The 26,276-nt window shown below is 41.6% G+C and overlaps 1 protein-coding gene across 7 annotated transcripts in view; it reads right to left on the reverse strand.

Moving 5' to 3' along the window:
• cntrl (centriolin) overlaps nucleotides 1–26,276 on the reverse strand; it is a 114,745-nt gene that overhangs the window by 55,533 nt on the left and 32,936 nt on the right. For all 7 annotated transcript variants that reach the window (XM_045708117.1, XM_014174804.2, XM_014174803.2 and 4 more), the window contains 3 exons: nucleotides 25,584–25,773; nucleotides 25,207–25,316; nucleotides 20,121–20,315 (listed from right to left, as the gene is read on the reverse strand). In XM_045708117.1, coding sequence (XP_045564073.1) covers nucleotides 20,121–20,315; nucleotides 25,207–25,316; nucleotides 25,584–25,773 — 495 coding nt within the window. The remainder of the gene's footprint in view (nucleotides 1–20,120; nucleotides 20,316–25,206; nucleotides 25,317–25,583; nucleotides 25,774–26,276) is intronic.

A 26,276-nucleotide genomic window follows, 5' to 3' on the forward strand; every position in this document is an offset into this window, starting at 1 on the left:
GTGGAAGGCTACCCGAAATGTTACCTCTTAGTGATGTCATTCGGAAACAAAATGCTAACTTTCACTGCTATGCGGACGATAAACAGCTGTACATTTCGATGAAACATGGCGAAGCCCCAAAATTGCCATCCCTGGAAGCGTCTGTTTCAGACATAAGGAATTGGATGGTGGCAATTGTTTAACTTTTAAACTTGAACAAAACAGAGATGCTTGTACTTGGTCCCAAGAAATAAAGAGATCATCTGTTGGATCTGACAATTAATCTTGATGGTTGTACAGTCGTCTCAAATAAAAGTGAAGGAGCTCAGCATTACACTGGACCCTGATCTTCTCTTTTTACGAACATATTAAGACTCTTTCAAGGACAGCTTTTTTCCATCTTCGTAGCATTGCAAAAATCAGAAACTTTATGTCCAAAAATGCAGAAATGTTAATCCATGCTTTTGTCACTTCTAGATTAGACTACTGCAATGCTCTACTTTCCAGCTACCTGGATAAAGCACTAAATAAACTTCAGTTAGTGCTAAACACGGCTGCTGGAATCTTGACTAGAACCCCAAAATGTTATCATATTGCTCCAGTGCTAGCCTCTCTACGCTGGCTTCCTGTAAAGGCTAGGGCTGATTTCAAGGTTTTACTGCTAACCTACAAAGCATTACAATGGCTTGCTCCTACCTATCTCTCCGATATGGTCATGTCGTACATACCTACACGTATGCCTACAACACGCAGGCCTCCTTATTGTCCCTAGAATTTCTAAGCAAACAGCTGGAGGCAAGGCTTTCTCCTATAGAGATCAATTTTCATGGAATGATCTGCCTATCCATGTGAGAGACACAGACTCAGTCTCAACCTTTAAGTCTTTATTGAAGACTCATCTCTTCAGTAGGTCCTATGATTGAGTGTAGTCCTGCCCAGGGGTGTGAAGGTGAACGAAAAGGCACTGCAGCAACGAACCGCCCTTGCTGTCTCTGCCTGGCCGGTTTCCCCTCTCTCCACCGGGATTCTCTGCCTCTAACCCTATGACGGGGGCTGAGTCACTGGCTTACTGGTGGTCTTCCATCCCGTCCCTAGGAGAGGTGTGTCACTTGAGTGGGTTGAGTCACTAAAGTGACCTTCCTGTCCGGGTGTCACGATCGTCTAAAGGAGTAGACCAAGGCGCAGCGTGGTTAGAGTTCCACATGTTTAATAAATATGAAACTCACCAAAACAACACAGAAGAAAACGAAGCATGACGTTCTGGGCTGCTCACAGGCAGCTACACAAACACAAGATCCCACAAAGCACAGGTGGGAAAAGGCTGCCTAAGTATGATTCCTAATCAGAGACAACGATAGACAGCTGCCTCTGATTAGGAACCATACTCGGCCCAAAACAAAGAAATACAAAAACATAGAAAAACATAGAAAACGCCCACCCAAGTCACACCCTGGCCTAACCAAAATAGAGAACAAAACCCTCTCTATGGCCAGGGCGTGACACCGGGTTTGGCTCCCCCCTCAAGTTCGTGCCAAGGGGGATATCTTCATGGGCTATACTCAGCCTTGTCTCAGCGTAGTAAGTTGGTGGTTTGAAGATATCCCTCTAGTGGTGTGGAGGCTGTAATTTGGAAAAGTGGGTGGGGTTATATCCTGCCTGATTGGCCCTATCCGGGGGTATCATCAGACGGTGCCACAGCGTACCCAACCCCTCCTGTCTCAGCCTCCAGTATTCAGGAGTATTTCTCCTGTCTTATCTGGTGTCCTGTGTGAATTTAAGTATGCTCCCTCTAATTCTCTCTCCATCCCCTCTCGAAGGACCTGAGCCCTGGGACCATGCCTCAGGACTACCTGGCCTGATGACTCCTTTCTGTCCCCAGTCCACCTGCTGCTCCAGTTTCAACTGTTCTGCCTGCGGCTATGGAACCCTGATCTGTTCACTGGACGTGCTACCTTGTCCCGGACCTGCTGTTTTCGACTCTCTCTCTCTCTGAAAAGCCAACTGACATTTACTCCTGAGGTGCTGACCTGTTGCACTCTCTACAACCACTGATTATTATTATTTGACCCTGCTGGTCATCTATGAACATTTGAACATCTTGGACATGTACTGTTATAATGTCAACCCGGCACAGCCAGAAGAGGACTGGCCACCCCTCAGAGCCTGGTTCCTCTCTAGGTTTCTGCCTTTCTAGGGAGTTTTTCCTAGCCACCGTGCTTCTACATCTCCATTGCTTGCTGTTTGGGGTTTTAGGCTGGGTTTCTGTACAGCACTTTGTGACATCGGCTGATGTAAAAAGGGCTTTAAATACATTTGATTGATTGATTTAAATAAAAGATCCCAGAAATGTTCCATACGCGCAAAAAGCTTATTTCTCAGAAATGTTCTTTATTTACTTACATCACCGTTAGTGAGCATTTCTCCTTTGCCAAGATAATCCATCCACCTGACAGGTGTGGCATATCAAGAAGCTGATTAAACAGCATGATCATGACACAGGTACACCTTGTGCTGGAGACAATAAAAGTTTTGTCACACAACGCCACAGACGTCTCAAGTTTTGAGGAAACTTGCAATTGGCATGCTGACTGCAGGAATGTCAACTGCAGGAATGTCTCTGTTGCCAGAGAATTGAATATTAATTTCTCTACCATAAGACGCCGCCAATGTCGTTTAAGAGAATTTGGCAGTACGTCCAACCAGCCTTACAACCGCAGACCATGTGTAACCACGTATGATGAAACAGAAGTATTTATGTCTGTAATAAAGCCCTTTTGAGGGGGAAAACTTATTCTGATTGACTGGGCCTGGCTACCATGTGGTTGGACCTATGCCCTCCCACCCATGGCTGCGCCCCTGCCGAGTCGTGAAATCCATAGATTAGGGCCTAATGAATTTATTTCAAATGACTGAAATGAATAAACTCATTAAAATTGTTGCATGTTGCGTTTATATTTCGGTTCAGTCTAGAAAAAAACATGTTGAATCACCCTACTTGTAGTGAAATGCCAATTCCATCCTCCTCTTTCATGTTGACTAAACGGTCTATGACTGTCATGATACAGTACACGCTTTTAGTTTTTTTGTCCTAGCCTACCTGGCTAAAATGCCAGGCCAGCTATTTAACATTAACCTACTACATCTAGCTACATGTTGAACTTACATCCTTTCAGGCCAGGAGCACAACGTGTGAATTTATGGTTGGATCAGAATCGCTGTTATAATCATTGGCCAGTACGGAGAATTAAGTAAAACCACAATCCCGATCTCCATCCATGGCTAATTTAGGAAAGTGACAATTTTAGCTAGCTAGCTGGCCACCGGAAGACAACACAAAGAGATGCAACCATTCAAGTTTTTTCTGTATATGACGATTGGCATTTGGGGTGATGTGATTGGTGTGAAGCCAATCCAAACTGGCTTCCCTTGACACTTTTCTTTGGTGCTCCAGGACCATTCAAAGTTGAGCTCACTCAGTTTAGCTCAAAGCTGATTGGCTATTATTATAATTGTTTTATTATCAAGGTAGGCCAAATGCTCGCTGGCTTCCCTTGCATTCAGCGCTTCAATGCTGGTCAAAAATAATGATATTTTTGAAAGCATCCGAGTGAGCATATCAGCTCCCCTCTCTCTGTATGTGAAGCCCATCTATCTGAGGCTGTCTGGTCAAAAATATATTTTGCTCGCTTGGATGCTTTCAACAATATCATATTATTTTTGACCATACAGCATCAGATAGATGGGCTTTACATACAGAGATAGGACCACTGTTTCACTCACTCTGATGCTTTCTCTGTTGAGATACATTCAGCCTCTTGCAAATTGAAAGAACATTATGAAGCACAGAGAGACAAAGTAAATGTTTTTAATGGCATTAACAGAGAATGTAAAACCTTTTTTGTAATAACACAGTATATGGGATTGATTTTAAGAAATGTGGCTTAATTAATTTGATTAATATTATGGTGTTTATATTCAGAGAAAAACGAAAAACGAAGCCCTCAGGGTTTCTGTTAGAATGGAAAATATGACGCTGTACAACGGGATGAAGGAGTAGGCTGTCCTTGTAAATAAGTATTTGTTCTTAACCCACTTGCCTAGTTAAATAAAGGTTCAATTTAAAAACAACCAGCGGCAACCGCAGCACAATCAATAGGAGGTGAACAGTGGCTAGTGCTGAAAATATAGCTAACTTGTTATGCAAGTGTTGCACACCAACAGATGGAGAAAACCTATGTAACCGATGAGAAATGGCTAGTTAGTTAGCGGTGGTGCGCGCTAATAGCGTTTCAATCAGTGACGTCACTCGCTCTGAGACCTGAAGTGGTTGTTCCCCTTGCGTTGCAAGGGCCGCGGCTTTTGTGGCGCGATGGGTAGCGATGCTTCGTGGGTGTCAGTTGTTGATGTGTACAAGGGTCCCTGGTTCGAGCCCAGGTTGGGGCGAAGAGAGGGACGGAACCTACACCAATCAAGCAATTCATTTCAACAATAATCTTCATTTTAATTTGACTTTACAAACAACAAGAGGGCTTAATTGGAGTCTATTTCTTCGGAGCCTAGACCTATATAACTTAGCCTACCTCAGCCAGTTATGAGGCTTAACAGCCTAATAGAAGTAGGATTTTTTTTTATTAAGCCTACTTACAGTTGCAACTGGTCAAAAATGTAGCATCCTAGATTAAACAATAATTTTAAGAAAATAAGTCTGCACATTCAAAATAAAACAATGTAACTAATAATGAAAGCGCACATTTGTAAATCCCAAACTCTAAAAGTAATTGGAAAGGTAGAAACAAATGATGTGTGACATTGTGGTTACAATAAAGAGTGTAGCCCATCATGCAAATGTTTCCTATTAGCAGGACAAGACTTTTCATAGCCCGGCTACTGTTGTGAAAATCCCTCAACTTGCAATGTATTCGATGCTTAAGTACTCTAAAGTGTTACATTTCTAACTCAAAACAGCATTTCTTCATCAACATCTTCATGCTTTCGTTAATCTTCTTGATCTTCCTCCTTTTTTCTGTAGCAATTTTGAGCAAATTACTCAAGGGCCACGGTTGATTAGTCTGTGAAGATGACGTTATTGAATGTCCAGCTTTGATCCATGCCTGGGCCTGCAGGACACAAAGTTCTTTGTTTGTCAGACAAATCATTGGGTCGAAACTACAGAACCGTACAAAACAAGCGAACACACATGGTGTAACGGCTGTCTATGGAAGAAGTGGACCAAAATGCGGCGGAGTTAGGGTTCGTCATATTTAATTAAACGAACACTACGCAATTTACAAAAACAACAAAACTGACAGCCAACACAGTCCTGTCAGGTGCAACCACAGTGACAAGCACAATTACCCACGAAACACAAAGGAAACGTAGGCAACTTATGTGTGACTCCCAATCAACCACAACCCTCTACAGCTGTGCCTGATTGGAAGTCACACGGCCAAAATCAATGAAACAATAAAACACACACTCCCTTCTGCCACGTCCTGACCCAACTACACCCTCTACTGGTCAGGACGTGACACAGGGTTAATGTTCTGAGAACTATTCCAAGGATGTTTAACCGATGAGAGATACCACGAGTGGGCACAGAATACATAACCTTGCCGCTGTGGACGTCTATTTCAGCACCGTTTCGCGCTGCTCTGAGACAAGCATGGAGAAACTAAAATGTTCAAATATTCCATGATATTTATAAGGTATGTGATGACTGAATATAAGCAAGTGATGTCTGCTAAATAATCAAGTTAGGTTTCTCCAGAAATAAATCATTCTAAATAACAAACTGGCTTTATTTACAAATTGGTGAGAATGTCTCACCCCATGTTCAAGAATTGCCTTTTTGTCGCTCACTAGGTTAAATGAAAACGAAATCCTCTCCAAAATATTGTTACTTTTTAAACAAAGCAATTATTATTTATTCATTTAGAATTATATAAAAGCCCCTTAGGATATGTGAGAATATAACAGAAAATGCCCCTTAGATAAAAATTTGGAGTCCTCCAATCCTCTAAATGTAATTATTGGCGGAGAGTCACATCATTGAAAAAAAATAAAAAAATTCAATATACTGAAGGCCTACCATAGGCGAAATGAGTCTCACTAGTGTTGAGTAATGTGCTGTTAAAAATGGTGTAGGTCTTTTTTTAAAGAGCATATTGAAGTTAGAAGAAAAAGCCTACAGCTATTTTAGCACCATTTCTTGCTGCTCTGAGGCAAGCATGCGGACTGGTCTTGATAAATCAATTAGATTTTTATTTTCCCTTTATCTCCATTTGGGTATTGGTTAGACAAGAATTTGAAAATTATGGTGCAGAAATGTTATGTCTTAGTGTAACCTTTATTTAACTAGGCAAGTCAGGTAAGAACAAATTCTTATTTACAATGATGGCCTACCTCAGCCAAACCTGGATGACGCTGGGCCAATTGTGCGCTGCCCTATGGCACTCCCAATCACGGTCAGATGTGATACAACCTGAATTCCAACCAGGGACTGTAGTAAAGCCTCTTGCACCGAGATGCAGTGACTTAGACCACTGTACCACTCGGGAGCCATGACCAATATATATATATATATCTTTTTTTCAGAACATTATATAGGTAGATGTGTGTACAGTCGTGGCCAAAAGTTTTGAGAATGACACAAATTTTAATTTTCACAAAGTCTGCTGCCTCAGTTTGTATGATGGCAATTTGCATATACTCCAGAATGTTATGAAGAGTGATCAGATGAATTGCAATTCATTGCAAAGTCCCTCTTTGCCATGCAAATGAACTGATACTCCAAGAAACATTCCCACTGCATTTCAGCCCTGCCACAAAAAGACCAGCTGACATCATGTCAGTGATTCTCTCGTTAACACAGGTGTGAGTGTTGACGAGGACAAGGCAGGAGATCACTCTGTCATGCTGATTGAGTTTGAATAACAGACTGGCAGCTTCAAAAGGAGGGTGGTGCTTGGAATCATTGTTCTTCCTCTGTCAACCATGGTTACCTAAAAGGAAACACGTGCCGTCATCATTGCTTTGCATAAAAAGGGCTCAACAGGCAAGGATATTGCTGCCAGTAAGATTGCACCTAAATCAACCATTTATCGGATCATCAAGAACTTCAAGGAGAGCGGTTCAATTGTTGTGAAGAAGGCTTCAGGGCGCCAATGAAAGTCCAGCAAGAGCCAGGACCGTCTCCTAAAGTTGATTCAGCTGCGGGATTGGGGCACCACCAGTACAGAGCTTGCTCAGGAATGGCAGCAGGCAGGTGTGAGTGCATCTGCACGCACAGTGAGGCGAAGACTTTTGGAGGATGGCCAGGTGTCAAGAAGGGCAGCAAAGAAGCCACTTCTCTCCAGGAAAAACATCAGGGACAGACTGATATTCTGCAAAAGATACAGGGATTGAAAAAAAAAAGCTTTTCCGGAGAAGACAAGGTGAGCGCTACCATCAGTCCTGTGTCATGCCAACAGTAAAGCATCCTGAGACCATTCATGTGTGGGGTTGCTTCTCAGCCAAGGGAGTGGGCTCACTCACAATTTTGCCTAAGAACACAGCCATGAATAAAGAATGGTACCAACACATCCTCCGAGAGCAACTTCTCCCAACCATCCAGGAACAGTTTGGTGACAAACAATGCCTTTTCCAGCATGATGGAGCACCTTGCCATAAGGCAAAAGTGATAACTAAGTGGCTCAGGGAACAAAACATCGATATTTTGGGTCCATGGCCAGGAAACTCCCCAGACTTTAATCCCATTAAGAACTTGTGGTCAATCCTCAAGAGGCGGGTGGACAAACAAAAACCCACAACTTCTGACAAACTCCAAGCATTGATTATGCAAGAATGGGCTGCCATCAGTCAGGATGTGGCCCAGAAGTTAATTGACAGCATGCCAGGGCGGATTGCAGAGGTCTTGAAAAAGAAGGGTCAACACTGCAAATATTGACTCTTTGCATCAACTTCATGTAATTGTCAATAAAAGCCTTTGACACTTATGAAATGCTTGTAATTATACTTCAGTATTCCATAGTAACATCTGACAAAAACATCTAAAGACACTGAAGCAGCAAACTTTGTGGAAATTAATATTTGTGTCATTCTCAAAACTTTTTGCCACGACTGTAGGTAGATGTGATACAAATGATTTGTTGCAAGTTGGGGGGGGGGGGGGTTCACACCTCGCTCGACTATTAGACAATTCTTTAGTAAAAGGTTGAATAGTCTATTGTTCAACTAATAGCCCATCCTGCTTGTGAAAAACTAATAATAATACTTTTTCCCCTTTCCACGTTAAAGATTACAATTGATAGTGTTTTTAGCCACAATCGGTCCCAACCCCAATTAAAACATTTGGGCACAGTCGATAGCGTGCTGGACTTCAGGCTAGAATGTTGAGGGTTTGAAACCTGCTCCCTGCTTGTTTCAGTACATTATTATGCCGGTCTCAGAGCAAATAGCTTGGATTGTTATTCTCATCTCGTTCCTCGCTCTCTTCCACGAATCATTTTCCGCCTGAGTGGCTCGCTTGTGGACATGCTGGCAGGATGTACTGTTTTTAATTCTGTATATATGAATTACAAATCAGAATATAAACAGTGTAGTTATTCACTCCACAAGGCAATCAAATAAGCTAAACGTCTGTATAGAGATAAAGTGGAATCGTAATTCAACAGCTCAGACGTATGTGGCAGGGACTACAGACAATCACAGACTACAAAAAGTGCCAATGCCATCTGGACAAGAGGAATACCTATGTAAGAATGCTGTTTATTGACTATACCTCAGCATTCAACACCATAGTACCCACCAAGCTCATCATTAAGCTCTGGGTCTGAACCCCGCCCTGTGCAACTGGGTCCTGGAATTCCTGACGTGTGAAGGTAGGAAACATCACCTCCACTCCATTGATCCTCAACACTGGGGCCCCACAAGTGTGCGTGCTCAGCCCTCTCCTGTACTCCCTGTTCACCCATGACCGCGTGGCCAAGCACGCCTCCAACTCAATCATCAAGTTTGCAGACGACAACAGCAGTAGGCTTGATTACCAACGATGACGAGACAGCCTACTGGGGGGAGGTGAGGGCTCTGGGAGTGTGGTGTCAGGAAAACAACCTTTCACTCAACGTCAACAAAATAAAGGAGATGATCGTGTATTTCAGGAAATAGCAGAGGGTGCACCCCCCTATCTACATCGACGGGACCGCAGTGGAGAAGGTGGAAAGCATCAAGTTCCTTGGCATACACATCACAAACAAACTGAAATGGACCACCCACAAAGACAGTGTGATGAAGAAGGAGCAACAGAGCCTCCTCAACCTCAGGAGGCTGAAGAAATTTGGCTTGTCACCCAAAACCCTCACAAACGTTTTACAGATGCACAATTGAAAGCATCCTGTCGGGCTGTATCACCGCCTGGTACGGCAACTGCACCGCCCACAACCGCAAGGGCTCTCCAGAGGGTGGTGTGGTCTGCCCAACGCATTACCGGGGGCAAACTACCCGCCCTCCAGGACACGTACAGCACCTGATTTCAGAGGAAGGCCAAAAATATCATCAAGGACATCAACCACCCAAACCACTGCCTGTTTACCCCGCTATCATCCTGAAGGCGAGGTCAGTACAGGTGCATCAAAGCTGGGACCGAGAGACTGAAAAACAGCTTCTATCTCAAGGCCATCAGACTGTTACACAGCCATCACTAGCACATTAGAGGGTGCTGCCTATCGACATATACTAGAAATCACTGGCCACTTTAAGGAATGGAACACTAGTCACTTTAATAATGTTTACATATCTGGCATTACTCATCTCAAATGTATATACTGTATTCTATACTATTCTACGGTATCTTAGTCCATTCCGCTCTGACATCGCTTGTCCATATGTATATAGTCTGAATTCATTCAGACTCTCCTACTTTCTAAATCATTCCTAGATTTGTGTGTATTGGGTATATGTTATGTAATTTGTTAGATATTACTGCACTGTTGGAGCTAGAAACACAACCATTTCTCTACAACCGCAATAACATCTGCTAATCAAGTGTATGTGACGAATAAAATTTGATTTGGGATTCGGTAACACACAATCCACAGCTAGGCTATTTAAAAAAAATATATATAAAAAAGCTATTGATCCTATGTGGCTAAATTATAGGCATACTCCTGGTGTAGTCTTCCAAATTTGTTCATTTATTTCTTAACAGACAGCAGGAATGAAATAACTTCAACAAATATATTTAAATGTATCATCCGGGGTGCTGCGGCACCTCCAGCACCCTTCCCGTGCCTATGATTTTATATGGAAATAAATGATGACGTGCAATGCTGGTGAAATGAGAGTTGCAGGCTCATGTCTATCAGAGCAGAGTGAGATCATAGAAAGTGAATGTCATTCTAGTTCTGTGAGAGATGCAGGCACGCTTCTCTCTCTCACCACAGCAATGGCCAGGCGTTTGTCTATGGTTACAATATTGCGCAAACCATAAATCCAGGCAGGCCCAACTCTATTCAATTCTTAGAATATCAGCCACGTTCACGCTACATTTTTTTAGGGGGCAGGATAATTACAGAGGTAACTTTAATTAACTCTGCTTTTATTAGAATTTACCATATTGTTAACACTTCACAATGAGGTTCCATTTGTAAAGGGGTTATAATTACATTATTCATGATTATTTAATAATTTGCAAATGTATTATAAACCATTAAACAGTTATCGCATTGGTCAAAATTGTGCAATAACTGGTCAGTATTTGCCAAATAGTGAGCCAATATTTACCTCCAGTTATTAACCACTTATAAATGCACTTAAACACTTGTAAGATTAAGGATACCTCCTCCAACTGTGCTCAATTGTGCAACTATTGAAAATAAGGTTGCATGATGATACATAAGGGTTCAATATTACACGCATTTGTAGGTGAATTTATAAATGGTCAATAGCTGGAGGTAAATAGTGGCTTACTATTTGGCAAGCACTGACTGGAAATCAAACTATTTTGACCAATTTGTTATAACATTTATTAAAGGTTTATAATGCATTTACAAATGATTAAATAACTGTTAATAACGTAATTACAAACTTTTTGGAAGTCCTTTACAAATGGAACCTTATTGTAAAGTGTTACCAGAATGGGTACATTGCAAACAGTAAAACAAAATTCATGCCAAGAGAGGTACTGGATCCTGGCAAATGGTTTGCGGAACGAAACAGTCCAAACTCAGAGGTGCCGGATCAAATTAAGCACTGGTTATAAAAGTGGAAAACCCCTAAATTATCACATGATGAAAATCATGAAATCACAACCAATAACACTTTCACGTGTGTGTGTGTGTGTGTGTGTGTGTGTGTGTGTGTGTGTGTGTGTGTGTGTGTGTGTGTGTATGCGCCCGTTTGGAGAGAGCAAAAGGGAGACAAAAAGGAGGAAGGAAATATGTGGTTTATAGGTTACTGAAGAGTTCATTCCTCTGGTAAGTTAACTGATACAAAACGTGAGCATATGCCATGAAAAGCAAGAAAAATACTAATATCCCATCACATTTACATAACTGTGTAGGTTCTTTTTATGGGTATCATGTTAACCCTATTTCAGAGTGAAAACACTAGCTTTGGCATATCAGAGGTGACCAAAGTAAGAGGAATGTGAGTGACCTCACCCCACACTAATGCAGAAGAGGACTTTTATGCTCCCTACTCAATCCTTCCTGACCTGGCCAACTTACTTATTCATTACTTCAGCTCTGTTACAGAGCAAGAACAATTTCACAACAAACCTAATTATAATTCACTTCACATTGTTCACTAAATATAATAACTAGTCGGTCACTTTATGTTAAGTGACGGCTGTCATATTTGACCTGTGTATTGGCCAAAAAAAGAAGTGTTGTAAAAATGCTTAGTAGGTCAAACTATAACAGTACAGTGCAGTAATTTTAGGTAATAGCAAGAAAAACTGTGTTTTCCTGTTTACAGAAGAGTGATGCAAATATGAAATCAAGACAGGGGAAGAACAACATTTTTGGAAAACCTTCAGAATAACCTTTCACCCAGAGTCCTGTTACATATTAGTAACGGTTGCAATAACAAATATGTTTCTGTTTAAACATTCTCTTCAATTTAGAACACAGTAGAGTTAGAAGATATGAGAGGGGGAGAAAAAGATGAAAAATTTGGCCAGTCCCTCCCAAGGCCAAGTTGCAGTACTCACTAGAAATCAGTGCAGTCAGATTACTCTTTGGTTTGCATCCCCGCAGATGCATCCAGTCAGCCAGCTCTCATCTGCTTCTGCTCCCCCTGAATCTACAGGAGGCCCCCGGGTGAAGACGTTGCATTTCCTGACTCCCTCCCTCACGGTTAGGTCCAACCCCCCAGCTCTACAGGCTCAGGGGCTGAAGTTTCCCCTTCTTTAGGATTTCACTCTTTAGTCCACACACCCTGAGCACGCCTCCTAACCCCTTCCCTCATCTACTCCACTCTCTCTCTTCGAATCAACACAGGAAGTCGCCCTGTTGACCAATCAACATGCATGGATAGGCTATGACAATGCCTGGTGATTCCCCAGAGAACTCTCCGACTTTTTTTAAAGGCACAGCAGCCCCTTTTTCTCACTTGTTGCTTCCATGGAATAATTCCCACAGAATTCCCATAAGGTCAAAATAATGAATTATTCTGAGAGGTCCATCAAGTTAAGCTTTGACACATGCAGGTGCGATGGAAATATAGCAATGTGCACTTATTTGTTTGTGACCGAGGTTCCACAAATGAAATATGTTACTTTTTATGGATTTAGATTACATGTGCATCTTCATGTATGTTGAAAACAGTTCAAAACGTTTTGACAAGAGAAATAAGAACACATATGGAGAATGTCTTCTGGAAATGTATGATTAAAGTCCACGATCAGGAGGGGCAGATAAAACAAAAAGAGTGGCTGCGCAACCTGTGTTCGTCCTGCCCCCCGAAATGCCTTTTCCTGTTTTCTAAACCTCTTTTTAACCTGTTGGGGCTCGGGGGCAGTATTGAGACATTTTGAAAAAAATATGTGCCCATTTTTAACTGCCTCCTACACCAACTCAGAAGCTAGGATATGCATATTATTAACACATTCGGATAGAAAACACTCTGAATTTTCTAAAACAGTTTGAATGGTGTCTGTAAGTATAACAAAACTCATATTGCAGGCAAAAACCTGTGAAAAATAGATCAAAAAAAATGTGAATTTTGTGACTGTACTATTTAGTGTCATTGTTTTATAGATACCATAGTGAGAAAGGATTCATTTCGCAACACCTACGGCTTCCACTAGATGTCAACGATCTTTATAAAGTTGTTTGAAGCGTCTATGATAAACAGAGAGCAAATTAGAATCCAAGGAAGTTGACATGTCATCACTTCATTTTTTTGCGCCTGCGCATAAATCTGAGAAACGTGAGTTTGTCATCATTTTTTATCTAGACATAGGATAGGTTGTGTGAAAATATTACTGATGTTTAACGTTAAAAATGGACCAAAAGATTAATGCTAAACAACATTTGACATGTTTCAACGAACATAAATAGATTATTTACTAGGTTTTTTTAGCTTTTCGGCGTGATTTTACCAGCCACCCACCACGTTTTGTGGGAGCATAATGAACGCTAAGTACTTGGTGTTATTTGGACATAAATTATGAACTTTGTCAAAAGAAAGCACATTTGTTCCGGACCTGGAATGCCTTCCGGACCTGGGATCCTGCCTTCTGATGGAGATAATCAAAGGTAAGGGGGTATTTACAATGTTATTATCGATTTTAGATGATGCTAACTGTATAGCATAGCCTGTTGTTCTTAGCATAGCACCCCGTTTATTGCAAAATGTGATTTCCCAGTAAAGTTATTTTGAGATCTGGCCATTCGGTAGCAATTACGAGATGATAATATATTATTCTTTGAATGACAATATTATAATTTACCAATGTTTTCGAATAGTAATTTTGTTATGTTCACCGGAAGCATTTCAGAGAAGAAAAAAATCTGAATTTCACGCTACTGTAAAATGCTGTTTTTGTATATAAATATGAACTTGATGGAACAAAAAATCCATGTATTGTATAACATAATGTCCTAGGAGTGTCATCTGATGGAGATTGACAAAGGTTAGTGCATAATTCTAGCTGGTTTCTGCTTTTGGTGACGCCTGACCTTGAATTGAAAATGGATGTTTGTACTTTTGTGGCTATGTACTGTCCTAACATAATCTAACTTTATGCTTTTGCCGTAAAGCCTCTTTGAAAATCGAACAATGTGGTTAGATTAAGGAGATGTTTATCATTTAAATTGTGTAAAATAGTTGATTGTTTGAGAAATTGAAATTATTAGATTTTTGATGTTTTGAATTTCCAGCCTTGTTAGCAATCCCGGCTCGGGGTTCATTGCTAACCTGTAGCCCCAACAGGTCTTTTTAACATTCTTCACATGTTGTTTTTCTGCAATGTAATATCCCTATAGTGTTATGCTATCTGTGGTTAAAAGTAAAAAAAAAAAAACATGCATTTCCAATGTAACGTGTAAACAGGGCTAATTGTTTCATGTAGGTTATGCAAGCAAGAAATAAGTGTGTATGCTAAGAGTGTCTGCTAAAATAGCATAACACTATAGGGATATATACAAAAAAAAAGTGATGTAAATCTAATAAACATTAGAGTATGAATTATCAGAGTAATGAATAATGGCGCTAGAGGGAATGGCGGCCGTTTACGGGCTCCTGACCAATTGTGCTATTTTGTGTATTGTTTGGCTGTAATAAAATAAAATAAAAGTGTACATAATGTATCCGCCATCGTTTCCTATGTCCGAAAACAGCTTTTGGATATCAGAACAGCTATCACTAACCGCCATTTGAACGAGGACTTTTACTTCAATGAGTCGGAGGCAAAAGACATATTGATTATCACGGACCAGGCCCAAATCCCAGACACTCGAAAGAGGAGACGGCGCTATAGACACCTGATAAGACTATGGTCGGAGAGTGGATAAATCGCCTCTACCCTCCATTCTATTGGCAAAAGTGCAATCACTGGAGAATAAACTGGATGAACTCTGTTTGAGACTATCCTATCAACGTGATCTGAAGAACAGTAATATCCTATGTTTCTCAAAGTCGTGGCTGAACAATGACATGGTAAATATAAATCAAGATGTTTTTTCTATACATTGGCAGGACAGAACGGCTACGTCGAGGAAGCTCATAGGGGGGGTGGGTGTCTCTTGACAACAACTGGCGCGCAATTTCTAATATTAAGGAAGTCTCCAGGTTCTGCTCGCCTGAGTTAGAATACCTCATGATAAACTGTAGACCACACTATTTACCAAGAGAGTTTTCATCTATATTTTTCATAGCTGTGTATGCAAGGGTTCCCAAACTTTTTCACTGTGGCTCCCCCTTCCAGCATTGGGGAACATCCCCCGCCCCTTGTCTATAGCTATGGGCACAAGCACTCATGAAACAAACTGTTCACACCCCTCTTGTTGGTGGCAATTTTACACTTTGTCATGGGGCGCATTTTTTCTTGTTCCAGTTTTAAAGCAAATTTTCTTGCAGTTCTATACCCCACAGTTTGAGAACCACTGGTCTATAGTACCACCACAAACCAATGTTTGCACTAGGACCACACTCAATGAGCTGTATAGGGCCATAAGCTCTATAGTGCTCCTAGAGGCTGGTGACTTATATGCAGGAAAACTGAAATACGTTTTACCTCATTTCTACCAGCATGTCACCTGTGCAACTAGAGTCAAAAAACTCTAGATCACCTTCACTCCACACACCGAGATGCATTCAAAGCTCTCCCTCGCCTTCCATTTGGCAAATATGACCATCTATCCTCCTGATTCCTGCTTACAAGCAAAAACATAAAACAGAAAGTACTCAATACGGAAGTGGTCCGATGAAGCAGATGCTAAGCTACAGGACTGTTTTGCTAGCACAGACTGGAATATGTTCCGGGATTCATCTGATGGCATTGAGGAGTTACCCACATCAGTTGCCAGCTTCATTAATAAGTGCATCGACAACGTTGCCCCTACAGTGACCGTACATACATATCCCAACCAGAAGCCACGGATTACAAGCAACATCCGCACCGAGGTAAAGGCTAGAGCTGCTGCTTTCAATGAGCGGGATTCTAATCCAGACACTTAAAAGAAATTCCGCTACGCCCTCTGACAAACCATCAAACAGGCAGTGTCAATACAGGACCAAGATCGAATCCTACAACACCAGCTCTGACGCTTGTTGGATATGGCAGAAGCTGAATAAACCGCATGATCATTACACAGGTGCACCTTATGCTGTGGACAATAAAGGGAATTCTGTTTAAAATAAAGCCCTATTGTAGGGAAAAGGCTCATTTTGATTGGCCTGGCCCCTGCCCAGTCATGTGAAATCCACAGATTAGTGCCTAATGAATATATTTCAATTGACTGATTTCCTTACATGAACTGTAACGCAGTAAAATCTTAAAAAATGTTGCATGTTGCGTTTGGTGGGAAAGGGCAGTACAGTTGAAGGCGGAAGTTTACATACCCCTTAGCCAAATACATTTAAAATCAGTTTTTCACAATTCCTGACATTTAACCTGTCTGGGCTAGTATTTTCATGGCCGGATGAAAAACGTACCCAATTTAAACAGGTTACTACTCTGGCCCAGATACTAGAATATGCATATTATTAGTAGATTTGGATAGAAAACACTGAAGTTTCTAAAACTGTTTGAATGGTGTCTGTGAGTATAACAGAACTCATATGGCAGGCAAAAACCTGAGGAAAATCCAAGCAGGAATTGGAAAGTCTGAGTATTGTAGTTCTTCTTTTGATTCTCTATCGAAGCTACAGTGTCTGTGGGGTGACGTTGCATTTCCTAAGGCTGTCTAAAGCCTTCAGAAAGTGGTTTGAGCATTCTCCTGTCACTGGGCAGATAATAGGAGCTCAGTTACTGAGTGGTCTGCCTGGCAACAAAGGGATTGGATATGCGCGGTTACATGAGCATGCCGTTCCTTCTTTTTCTTCTTGAATGAATATGCTATTGTCCGGTTGGAATATTATCGCAATTTTACGTTAAAAATACCATAAAGATTGATTTTAAACAAGCGTTTGACATGCTTCTAAGTGCGGTAATGGAACATTTTGACTTTTCGTCTCTGGTACTGCGCTCACGCATTATGCCTTTGGATAAGTGATCTGTACGCACGAACAAAACAGAGGTATTTGTACATAAATATGGATTATTTCAAACAAAAACAACATTTCTTGTGGAAGTAGCAGTCCTGGGAGTGCATTCTGACGAAGATCAGCAAAGGTAAGAGAATATTTCTAATACTAATTCTGAGTTTAGGTTGCCCCGAACTTGGCGGGTGTCTGAATAGCTCACCGTGATGGCTGAGCTATGTACTCAGAATATTGAAAAATGTGCTTTCTCCGTAAAGCTATTTTAAAATCTGACACAGCGGTTGCATCCAGGGGTAGTCTATCTATAATTCTTTAAATAATTGTTATATATTTTGTCAACGTTTATGATGAGTATTTTTGTAAATTGATGTGCACATTCACCGGGCGTATTGGTGGAAATACATTTTCTGAATATCACACGCCAATGTAAAATGCTGTTTTTGGATATAAATATGAACTTTATCGAACAAAACATACATGTATTGTGTAACATAATGTCCTAGGAGTGTCATCTGATGAAGATCGTCAAAGGTTAGTGCTTCATTTAGCTGTATTTTGGATTTTATTGACACATGTCCTTGCTTGGAAAATGGCTGTGTGATTATTTTTGTCCATGTACTCTCCAAACATAATCTAATGTTTTTCTTTCGCAGTAAAGCCTTTTTGAAATCGGACAATGTGGTTACATCAAGGAGAAGTGTATCTTTAAAATGGTGTAAAATAGTTGTATGTTTGAGAAAGCTGAATTATGACATTTTGTTGTTTTTGAATTTGCCGCCCTGATATTTCACTGGCTGTGTCCCGCAGGTGGGACGCTAGCATCCCACGTAGCCCATAGAAGTTAATCCATGTAAACATTCCCTGTCTTAGGTCAGTTAGGATCACCACTTTATTTTAAGAATGTGAAATGTCAGAATAATAGTAGAGAGAAAGATTTATTTCAGCTTTTAATTCTCACATCACATTCCCATTGGGTCAGAAGTTTACATACACTCAATTAGTATTTGGTAGCATTGTCTTGAAATTGTTTAACTTGGGTCAAACGTTTTGGGTAGCCTTCCACAAGCTTCCCACAATAGGTTGGGTGAATTTTGGCCCATTCCTCCTGACAGAGCTGGTGTAACTGAGTCAGGTTTGTAGGCCTCCTTGCTCTCAAACGCTTTTTCAGTTCTGCAATTTTCTATAGGACTGAGGTCAGGGCTTTGCGATGGCCACTCCAATACCTTGACTTTGTTGTCCTAAAGCCATTTTGCCACAACTTTGGAAGTATGCTTGGGGTCATTGTCCATTTGGAAGACCCATTTGCGACCAAGCTTTAACTTCCTGACTGATGTCTTGAGATGTTGCATCAATATATCCACATAATTTTCATTCCTCATGATGCCATCTATTTTGTGAAGTGCACCAGTCCCTCCTGCAGCAAAGCATCACCACAACATGATGCTGCCACCCCCGTGCTTCACAAATATAATTAGATTTATTTAACACTTTTTTGGTTACTTCATGTGTTATTTCATTTTATTCTACATTGTAAAAAATAGTACAAATAAAGAAAAATCCTAGAATGAGTAGCTGTCCAAACTTTTGACTGGTACTGTATATATGTACACGTGCACGCGCACGCACGCACACTGCCCTTTCCAAAAGGAACACCTATGTGATAATGCTGTTCATTGACTACAGCTCAGCGTTCAACACCATTGTACCCTCCAAGCTCATCACTAAGCTAAGGACCCTGAGATTAAACACCTTCCTCTGCAACTGGATCCTGGACTGCCTGACAGGCCACGCCCAGGTGGTGAGGGTAGGCAACAACACATCCGCCACGTTGACCCTCAACACGGTGGCCCACCAGGGGTGCGTGCTTAGTCCCCTACTGTACTCCCTGTTAACCCACTACTGCGTGGCCGGGCGACAAGATAATGGTGGGCCTGATCACGAAGCTCAGCCTACAGGGAGGAGGTAAGGGACCTGGTAGTGTGGTGCCAGGACAACAACCTTTAAATCAATGTCAGCAAGACAAAGGAGCTGATCATGGACTACAGGAAACAGAGGGCCGAACACGCCACAATTCACATCGACAGGGATGTTGTGGAACAGGTTGACACCATTGACAGCATCTTGACTGGCTGCATCACCGCTTGGTATGGCAACTGTTTGGCATTTGACCGCAAACCGCAACAGAGGGTAGTGCATACGGCCCAGGCGGTGTCAGAGGAAGGCCCATCCAAGTCATAGACCGTTCTCTCTGCTACCGCAAGCGGTACCGATGCACAAAGTTTGCTTAGCTATAAGACTGCTAAATAGTTAACCAATAGCTACCCGGAATATCTGCATTGACCCTTTATGCACTAATCTCTTTTGACTCATCACATACGCTGCTGTTACTGTTTATCATCTATCCCGTTGCCCAGTCACTTTATCCCTACCTATATGTACATATCTACCTCAACTACCTCGTACCCCTGTACATCGACCCTGCATATTGAAGTGCTGCATCAATTCCAACTGAAGGGACTAGTTTAGAAAAGTGCTAAAACAGTGTATCCAAGGAAAGGGCTAAGACAATGTATGCAACTGAAGAGACTAGATTAGGAAAGTTCTAAAATGGTGTATCCTGTGAATTTGCCATATTCAGTATGAATAAACACTTGCTAAAGTGCCAGAATACAGTGTATCCAACTGTGGGGATTCGTTCAGAAAAGTACTAAAACAGTGTATGCAACTGAAGGGACTAGTTTAAAAAGGTTCTAAAGTGGTGTATCCTGTGAGTTTGGTGTATTCAATATGTAATAAGTTGCTCTGCTCTGCAGTGTGTCAGTGGTGCGGGTGGTGTAAAGTGATGCTGATAGCTAGCTCTGGTCGAGACCGTTAGTGGAGGAATGCACACTAACGACCTGGACCAGAGCTAGTAGCTATCTATCTAAAGTACTAACATGCTGGGGGTCCCTGGGGTCCAGTGTGTTGAGTAGGCCCTGGAGGTGGTCCAGCTCTCCCTGGGTTCGGTTCATTTCCCCTCTCTGTATCTCCAGCTGGCCCTCCAGAGCCTCCGCCTCATCTCTCAGCTGCCTCACTTGCTGGATCCTCCAGTGGAGCTTCTGCCTTAGTTGCTCTTTCTCTGCCTTGGACACCTAGATAAAGGATGGAGAGAAGAGGCTTTTAGAAGTGTCCGGGATGGATTAGGCTAGTTGATGTGGAACAGTGCTGTTATTGTAGCATGGTCGCAGATCTGTTTGTGCAATCATGTCAACTCTTTGGCATGACAATAAGTGACAAGGAGTGATGAAGAGTTGACATAACAGGACAAACAGATCTGGGACTACTGGATACTGTTATTACATTATTAGAAAAAAATGTTTTGGATAGTGCCAATCCAATCTACACGGTCACCGAGACATAACCGGTGGAGGGGATATCTGCGCATATCAGACTCAAAAGAAACACGTGAATTTTCCCTGCAACTACACTGATACCATTACACTTCCTTATTGTCAGTAGCATTTTATTATTAAAAGTTATTACATATGAATATTAGACTAGTATACAAATTAAGAAATGTCAGATTGGAGAGGAATTCCCCCCCCCCCCCCAAAAAAATACAGATTTTGATGCACTAACCCATTCACACCAAGTCTGATGCGTTTTTCCCTCCACTTTTCCGAATTAATTCTCATAACTTCACCAATGCTGCGGAGTCATTCTCTGTGGCAATATGTTGTTCAAAGTGGCTTGAGAGGACTCTGTAATGAGTTGCATCCCATTTAATAAGAGAGGAAACACAAAACTGGCACCTGTCATCATTCCGCACATGCTGACCCTGCAACGAGACAGTTTTTTTTTCTATCTGATTAAAGAGATGAAGTCCAGACAGGCTAGGCCTATTTGAGGAAACTTTCTAAATGGACATTGATCATTTGTCAATTCATACACGCACCCACCTAAAAGGACACATCAATCAAAGCCACCTGCAGCGCATCTCACTCTGACACATAAGCAAATCACATTTGTCTTCTCCCAAAAACGTTTTAAAAAACACTTGCCTTAGCTTCAAATTATTTCTGTAGGATATCAAAAAATAGTCTACATCATAGGATAATGCTAAATCAATGTAGCCTATCATATACATTGACAAGGAAAGTTTTAAGGGGGATATAGAGACCATGGCCTAATGATCAGCCATTGATACATTTTGTGAAGCAATTGGTGGTTATTTTGACACTACATTTGAATTTGAGTTCTTTATCGAAATCTGTGCAGATTTTGTTTTCTCTGTCTTTTATGATCGCCTAGATTCACTTTAGCAGGCCTATAATTTTATATATATAGCAACAACCCAGCAGCAGGACCGCTACCTCCGCCTTTGTGCAAGGAGGAGCAGGAGAAGCACTGCCAGAGCCCTGCAAAATGACCTCCAGTAGGCCACAAATGTGCATGTGTCTGATCAAACGGTCAGAAACAGACTCCATGAGGGTGGTATGAGGGCCCGACGTCCACAGGTGGGGGTTGTGCTTACAGCCCAACACCGTGCAGGACGTTTGGCATTTGCCAGAGAACACCAAGATTGGCAAATTCGCCACTGGCGCCCTGTGCTCTTCACAGATGAAAGCAGGTTCACACTGAGCACATGTGACAGACGTGACAGAGTCTGGAGACACCGTGGAGAACGTTCTGCTGCCTGCAACATCCTCCAGCATGACCGGTTTGGCGGTGGGTCAGTCATGGTGTGGGGTGGCATTTCTTTGGGGGGCCGCACAGCCCTCCATGTGCTCGCCAGAGGTAGCCTGACTGCCATTAGGTACTGGGATGAGATCCTCAGACCCCTTGTGAGACCATATGCTGGTGCGGTTGGCCCTGGGTTCCTCCTAATGCAAGACAATGCTAGACCTCATGTGGCTGGAGTGTGTCAGCAGTTCCTGCAAGAGGAAGGCATTGATGCTATGGACTGGCCAGCCCGTTCACCAGACCTGAATCCAATTGAGCACATCTGGGACATCATGTCTCGCTCCATCCACCAAAGCCACGTTGCACCACAGACTGTCCAGGAGTTGGCGGATGCTTTAGTCCAGGTCTGGAAGGAGATCCCTCAGGAGACCATCCGCCACCTCATCAGAAGCATGCCCAGGCATTGTAGGGAGGTCATACAGGCACGTGGAGTCCACACACACTACTGAGCCTCATTTTGACTTGTTTTAAGGACATTACATCAAAGTTGGATCAGCCTGTAGTGTGGTTTTCCACTTTAATTTTGATTGTGACTCCAAATCCAGACCTCCATGGGTTGATAAATTGGATTTCCATTGATTATTTTTGTGTGATTTTGTTGTCAGCACATTCAACTATGTAAAGAAAAAAGTATTTAATAAGATTATTTCTTTCATTCAGATCTAGGATGTGTTGTTTAAGTGTTCCCTTTATTTCTTTTGAGCAGTATATTATATAGCCTGAGCGATATGTAGCCTAGTTCTGGTGTTATGTGATCACATTGGCAAAATTCCTACTTTGCTGCACTGCAAACGTAAAAAAAACAGGCAGAGAGAAATGTATTAATTAATTCACACAGCGAACCCACAGACCTGTCAGTGGCAGTGCCCAGATAATAATTTATATTGGTCAACATATTATTTTCCCATGTGAAAAGATGCAAATATCAAACCTGTGCTGTATAAATAATTGACGGATTGTGGCAGGCTGATATTTCGCAATTGGTGTGACTGGTGTCATAAACAAAACATGTGTTCATCCAAAAAAATGTCTTCCTAATTATTTGGACGAAAATAACGGACTTGATGAGAAAGGACCTTTACTGAAAATAGTCCTTTTACAAGATGAAATCATGACAAGAGCGTTTGATTCCTATTAAAGGCTACTTTAGGAAACTTTCTGAATAGACATATAGGCCTATAGAGAAGAGAATCAGTGAACTCACACATGCACACACCCATAAAAGGACCTGTCAATCAAAGCCAAGCATACTATATGTCAGACACAAGAGCAAATGTTTATGCTTTCCTTAAAATATATATAAAAAAAACCTAGGCCTACCTTAGGCTTTCCAAAAGTAGGCTATAAGATAATGAATTGACAAGGAAAGCATGAAGGGGAGAGAGACAGCTATGCTATAGTATGAAAATGAAATTGACAGAAACAAATACACGCAACATTTCCATAGCCTATTTATCAGTGTTGATTTGTCTATAAATTAAGAAAAGATTTCGCATCTAATTACAGCATGCCAGGTTGGATAGGATCGTCCATTTGACACAACATTAGCTCATTTCGAGTGTCATGTCCCTAATTTTAAGGACAAGCCTGTTACGTAAACTGAACGTGATCTAAGTAATCCCCAAAGTAATTATTTATCACAAGAGGACTATAAACAGTAATGCTGCATACTCCAAGAAAGGTTCAAACTCACCTTTCTAGTAAATAGTTATAAATTGCTGAGGTGTAGTCACTTTTGAGGACACAAGCTCAAGCAAACAGTACAAATATGATAAAAATATGAAATATTTTGAGACATATTTCCTATTCAACAAAACTATGAAGGCTTGAAATGACTTATATGCTTTCTCAATATAGTATAATCAAATTATAACTACTAACTAAGATTTCACCTTCCTTATAACTGTAAAATACATATTTGTATGTTTAGTGTTAAGAGAAAATGTGCATATTTTCTAATGGTCTCTCTTGATCAAAACATCAGCCCCCACCACTGTGAACGTCACACGTTCGGCTTCCTGAACTCGTTAGGAACTCGCTTTCATATCCTATTAATCTATAACAACCAAGGTGTTTTTTGTTTAAAATGTGTGAATTATTTTAGATTAATGGCTATAAATCAATCTCTGAATGTGCTATAGAGATGAAACCACCATCTCCTGTTGCGTTACAATAAGGATTACAGGCACGTGCTTTGTCAGTGGCTGTGACGTAAGGTTCAGCCAGGAGTTTATGGACAGTCAGAAGAGCGAATTAAATGGTAGGAGGGAAATCCCAGCTTCAAGTAGTTTCAGATTTCCCATCATACTGTATTTCACATAGGCGCAAAAAAATTAACTACTGTGCGCAATGCAAGTGTCACGTCCTGACCAGTATAGGGGTTATTTGTTATTGTAGTTTGGTCAGGACGTGGCAGGGGGTGTTTGTTTTATGTGGTTCAGGGTGTGTTTAGGTAGAGGGGTATTTGATTTATTAGTCATTGTTCTATCTAGTTTTTGTATTTCTATGTTTAGTTAATTGGGGTTGGACCTTCAATTGGAGGCAGCTGGTTATTGTTGCCTCTAATTGAGGGTCCTATAATTAGGAGTTTGTTTTTCATGGGTTTTTGTGGGAGATTGTTCTTGTTTAGCTGTTTGCCTGACAAGACTGTCAAGTTCGTTTTGTATACGTGTTATGTGTTTTCCTTCTTCACCAAATAAAAAAGATGTGTACATTTTCCCGCTGCGTCTTGGTCTCTACCCTACGACACCCGTGACAGCAAGCCATTTCGATCTACAGTATCCAAAGATCAATTTATAAGCCAAGATGAAGGTCAGAACCAGTACCAGAATCACGCAGGTCCTCTAAACTGGGGCCTTTACATCATTAATATTAAAAAAAGTAACATTGAAAATCTAATTGTCAAATCATAGCGCAACATGTGAGCTGGTTCTACTCATTCAATTTCCCCTTCTTGTTGCACACAACAAGCATCCATACCCCCTGTCAATGGGATTTATGGCTGATTTGAGATGTAATCATCAACCCTGTCACTTTATTTGGCACTAACTAATCATTTTTTTATTGAACTTCTTGAAATGGAAACATGTTTTTTATTAAATTGAACATGTGCTCTTCATGACAGAATGTTAAAATTAGGTAAAACATGTTTTAATAAAATTCAAAGTTACACTTCCAAAAAGGGACAAATGATGGAACGACCAAGTGCATTAATTTTGACAAAAATACTGCACTATATAGAAAATAGGGTGCCATTTGGGACACAGACAATAGGAGAGCCGAGCTTCGCCGGTGTCGCACCTGTTTCTGGGAGAGTGTCTCCTGCAGCTGGCGAAGCTCTCCACCGGCCCTGAGGACCTGCTGCTCTGCCTCCTCGATCTCCCTGTGCAACTGCTGCAGACACTCCTCGGCTGGGGACACAGTCACACAAACAAGAACTCACCTAACTACACCTCACCTAACACTCACGTCAGTCAGCAACAGTCAGAGGAACAACCTGTAGTTCACTTCACATACAGGGTGTAGGCAGGGTGATACAGACAATAGGAAAATCTTGTGTTACCATATCAGCTTCCCCTTCTCCAATTCGAACCTTACCCATTAGAAGGAGAAAAACCTTAACTGACCCAAGATCAGCATCTAGTAGGACGAACTTTACCATACTCCCTCTTCTGTACCTTTAGTCTGTTCTTGGCTGCAGTCTCTGGAGCTGATCTTGGCCACGTCTTGCCTGGGGTTGTCTGTCTCTATGTGGCCTGCAGTTGGCATCTGATGACTCTGGATGCCATCTGAAGCCACCGCGTTCCTCTTGTGTCGTGCCTTTCCAATGTAAGGGCTTTCCTCCAGGAAGCTCTCTGCCTCCAACTCCTGGTGAGAGAGAGAGAAAATGAATCATGAATTCATGCAGATTCCAAGGGTGCATCCAAAATGGCATCTTATTTCCTGAGTGTACACCTTCCTAATCTTGAAATGCACCCCCCATGGCCTCAATTTGTCTGGGCATGGACTCTACAAGGTGTCAAAAGTGTTCCAAAGGGATGCTGACCCATGTTGACTCCAATGCTTCCCACAGTTGTGTCAAGTTGGCTGGATGTCCTTTGGGTAATGGAACATTCTTGATACACATGGGAAACTACTGAGCGTGAAAAACCCAGAAGTGTTGCAGTTCCTGACACAAACTGGTGCGCCTGGCACCTACTACCATACCCTGTTCAAAGGCACTTAAATCCATTGTCTTGCCCATTCACCCTCGGGATGGCACACATCCAGGTCATAAGGCTTAAAAATCTTTCTTTAACCAGTCTCCTATCCTTCATCTTCACTGATTAAATTGGATTTAAAAAGTGACATCAATAAGGTTAATCCAGCTT

The sequence above is a fragment of the Salmo salar genome, chromosome ssa26 (genome assembly GCF_905237065.1).
Source record: "Salmo salar chromosome ssa26, Ssal_v3.1, whole genome shotgun sequence".
Taxonomy (NCBI): Eukaryota; Metazoa; Chordata; class Actinopteri; order Salmoniformes; family Salmonidae; genus Salmo; species Salmo salar.